Source organism: Mizuhopecten yessoensis, unplaced genomic scaffold (genome assembly GCF_002113885.1).
Source record: "Mizuhopecten yessoensis strain PY_sf001 unplaced genomic scaffold, ASM211388v2 hete_36050014, whole genome shotgun sequence".
Classification (NCBI taxonomy): Eukaryota; Metazoa; Mollusca; class Bivalvia; order Pectinida; family Pectinidae; genus Mizuhopecten; species Mizuhopecten yessoensis.
Genome location: NW_018483021.1, coordinates 1 through 2,089, shown reverse-complemented (window position 1 = coordinate 2,089; position 2,089 = coordinate 1). Strand labels below are relative to the sequence as shown.

General features: G+C 41.4%; 1 protein-coding gene across 1 annotated transcript; it reads right to left on the bottom strand.

The window, feature by feature from the left end:
* Window positions 1-837: 837 nt before the first annotated feature.
* On the bottom strand, window positions 838-2,081 carry LOC110444169 (ankyrin-3-like; the record flags this gene model as incomplete). The annotated part of the gene is made up of 2 exons (XM_021488576.1): window positions 1,520-2,081; window positions 838-1,062 (listed from the first exon to the last, which is right to left on the bottom strand). Coding segments are annotated over exons 1-2 (230 nt in total), but the record flags the coding sequence as incomplete, so codon positions are not given.
* Window positions 2,082-2,089: the final 8 nt, after the last annotated feature.

Sequence of the window (2,089 nt, the reverse complement as noted above, 5' to 3'; positions counted from 1 at the left end):
CCCGAGCCGTATGTAAACAAATGGCTGACTGACCCTAATCCTTGTAACCATAGCTACAAATGATTCCTCCCTTAAAAATAACATTTAAATCCTGGTAAAATCAATCTGGTACATTAATCTTCTTTGTTGCATGTCACTTTTTAAACTCTTTCAACCTGTCACTAATAGGTTAACTGTTGAATCTGACTACTCTTGCTTCCAATAATCCTGTCTATTATGATCCCTTATTATTATTCCAATAGACCTGTGTTATCTGATGCTTATGCTCCAAACAAACCTGTGTAATCTAACTCAAGATTGTCTACACAGACCTGTCCAATGTGACATGACATTCTCTCAACAACCCTGTCTAATCTGACATCAATAAGCATAATTCTATCAATGTTGATTTATTTCAATATCAAAACCACTTAACCAGATGATGAAAACCTGTATATTACAACATCTTGTCTATAGCTTTATCTGACTGGTCATTTTGCATGAGCTTTTGTGGAGGTCTTTTGAGGACAGGTTGCACTGTATATTGATGGGATCAGGGGTCGGATTAAAGAGGTTTGTTAAAATGTTGTTTAATCTATGGAACTTTGAATCCACGTTGGTAGCCACAGGCTCCAAGTGAAAAATTGTGTACAATTTAACCTGTCTTAACTGACAGCTATCTTACTTAGAAGAACCTGTCTAAACTAGACATTACTATCAGTTTCACTGAATAAATTTTGAGCTATGTTGAATGTTGTTGTATCCAAAACAGGTCTGTTTTGTAAGGAATATATGTTGCTTTAGTTGCCAATTTAGACAAGTTTCTTTGTAAGTTAAAGTAAATGTAACGTTACTCACCCTAGGAACTTGGTAGCTACTGGTCCCATCTCAAGGATCCTGGCAGCGAGGGCCTCACCCTCGTTGATGGGGAGGGGGTGCATCAGTTTTTCCTTCTTGATCAGGCGACAGGTAACGCGGGTGGGCATGGAGGCTTTTCTAGGGGGGATGATGATCCGGACCCCAGAGTGTCGACGCCCCCTCATGGCGCCCCCACGGGCGTCCACCATGAAGCTGATGAGGAAACTGTTGGTGACAAGAACCATGGCGAAATATTAGTGAAAAGGTTAACAAAAAAATAGGACTTTGCCTCCAAAATGCTGGAAAAGAAATGGGGAAAACACTTTTGGGTATCTCTGCTAGTTTAAATCCGAATAAGAAAGAATCGATCTTAGCTCGAAAATTCCTTCGATAGGTCGGTTCTGGAATTGGCAGTCAGCACTTTTTCCTCTTTGCAAGATTGAAAACTTTTCCTTGGAAATATCAATTCAAAGCATTTCTGGGGGTAAAACGATATGCCTTCATGTGATCCATAGAATTCAGCCTGCTACAGATGGCAAGATAGCTGGTCCGACTCAGATCAGAGAAGCCATGTTTATATCTACTGGAAAGTGTATCTGTGGTTTGGGTGGGGTAAAAACAGGCGGGGAGGAGTTATAATCAAAACACAGGGGCCAAACATGCAAGGTTAGAGTCAGCAAACCTCATGTCTTAGTTGTGGATGTATCGAATTTCCTTCTTCAGGGTCGTAGAAACTTTTCCCCACTCAGAATCTTGATATAGAATCGGGTATATCTTCTCTCCCAGTGAATCTAACAGGCTGAGGAACTCCGAAAAATACAACACATCAATGTCTCAACGCTGAGACTCCACTGCAGTGAACATTCCTCCAAGGGTCTGTTATCTCCACTAAGAATTTGAAAATATCAAGATCCAGTTCGGGAGGCTCAAGCAGGCTTCACTGACAGACACACACACACATACGCTCTGGGCAGCAATGTACAGATGCTAAATGTGTACACCACTGTTTGTATATGTAGACCACTGGCTTTATCTATGTATAGGGCTCACAGCTCCCTAGGGGCTTACTCCCCAAACAGCTACTTGACTCCCTATCAGCTCCCGCTCCAGTATTACCAGCTGGGTTGTCTGGAACCCTAGAAACTTGAGCAACAGGGCACTCCAGTTCTGATTTCACAAACAAATCTACTGAAGATTTCCTTTCTCTTCAAATCAAGTCTCTTTACAGTGAATATAATTTAACAGTGAACGC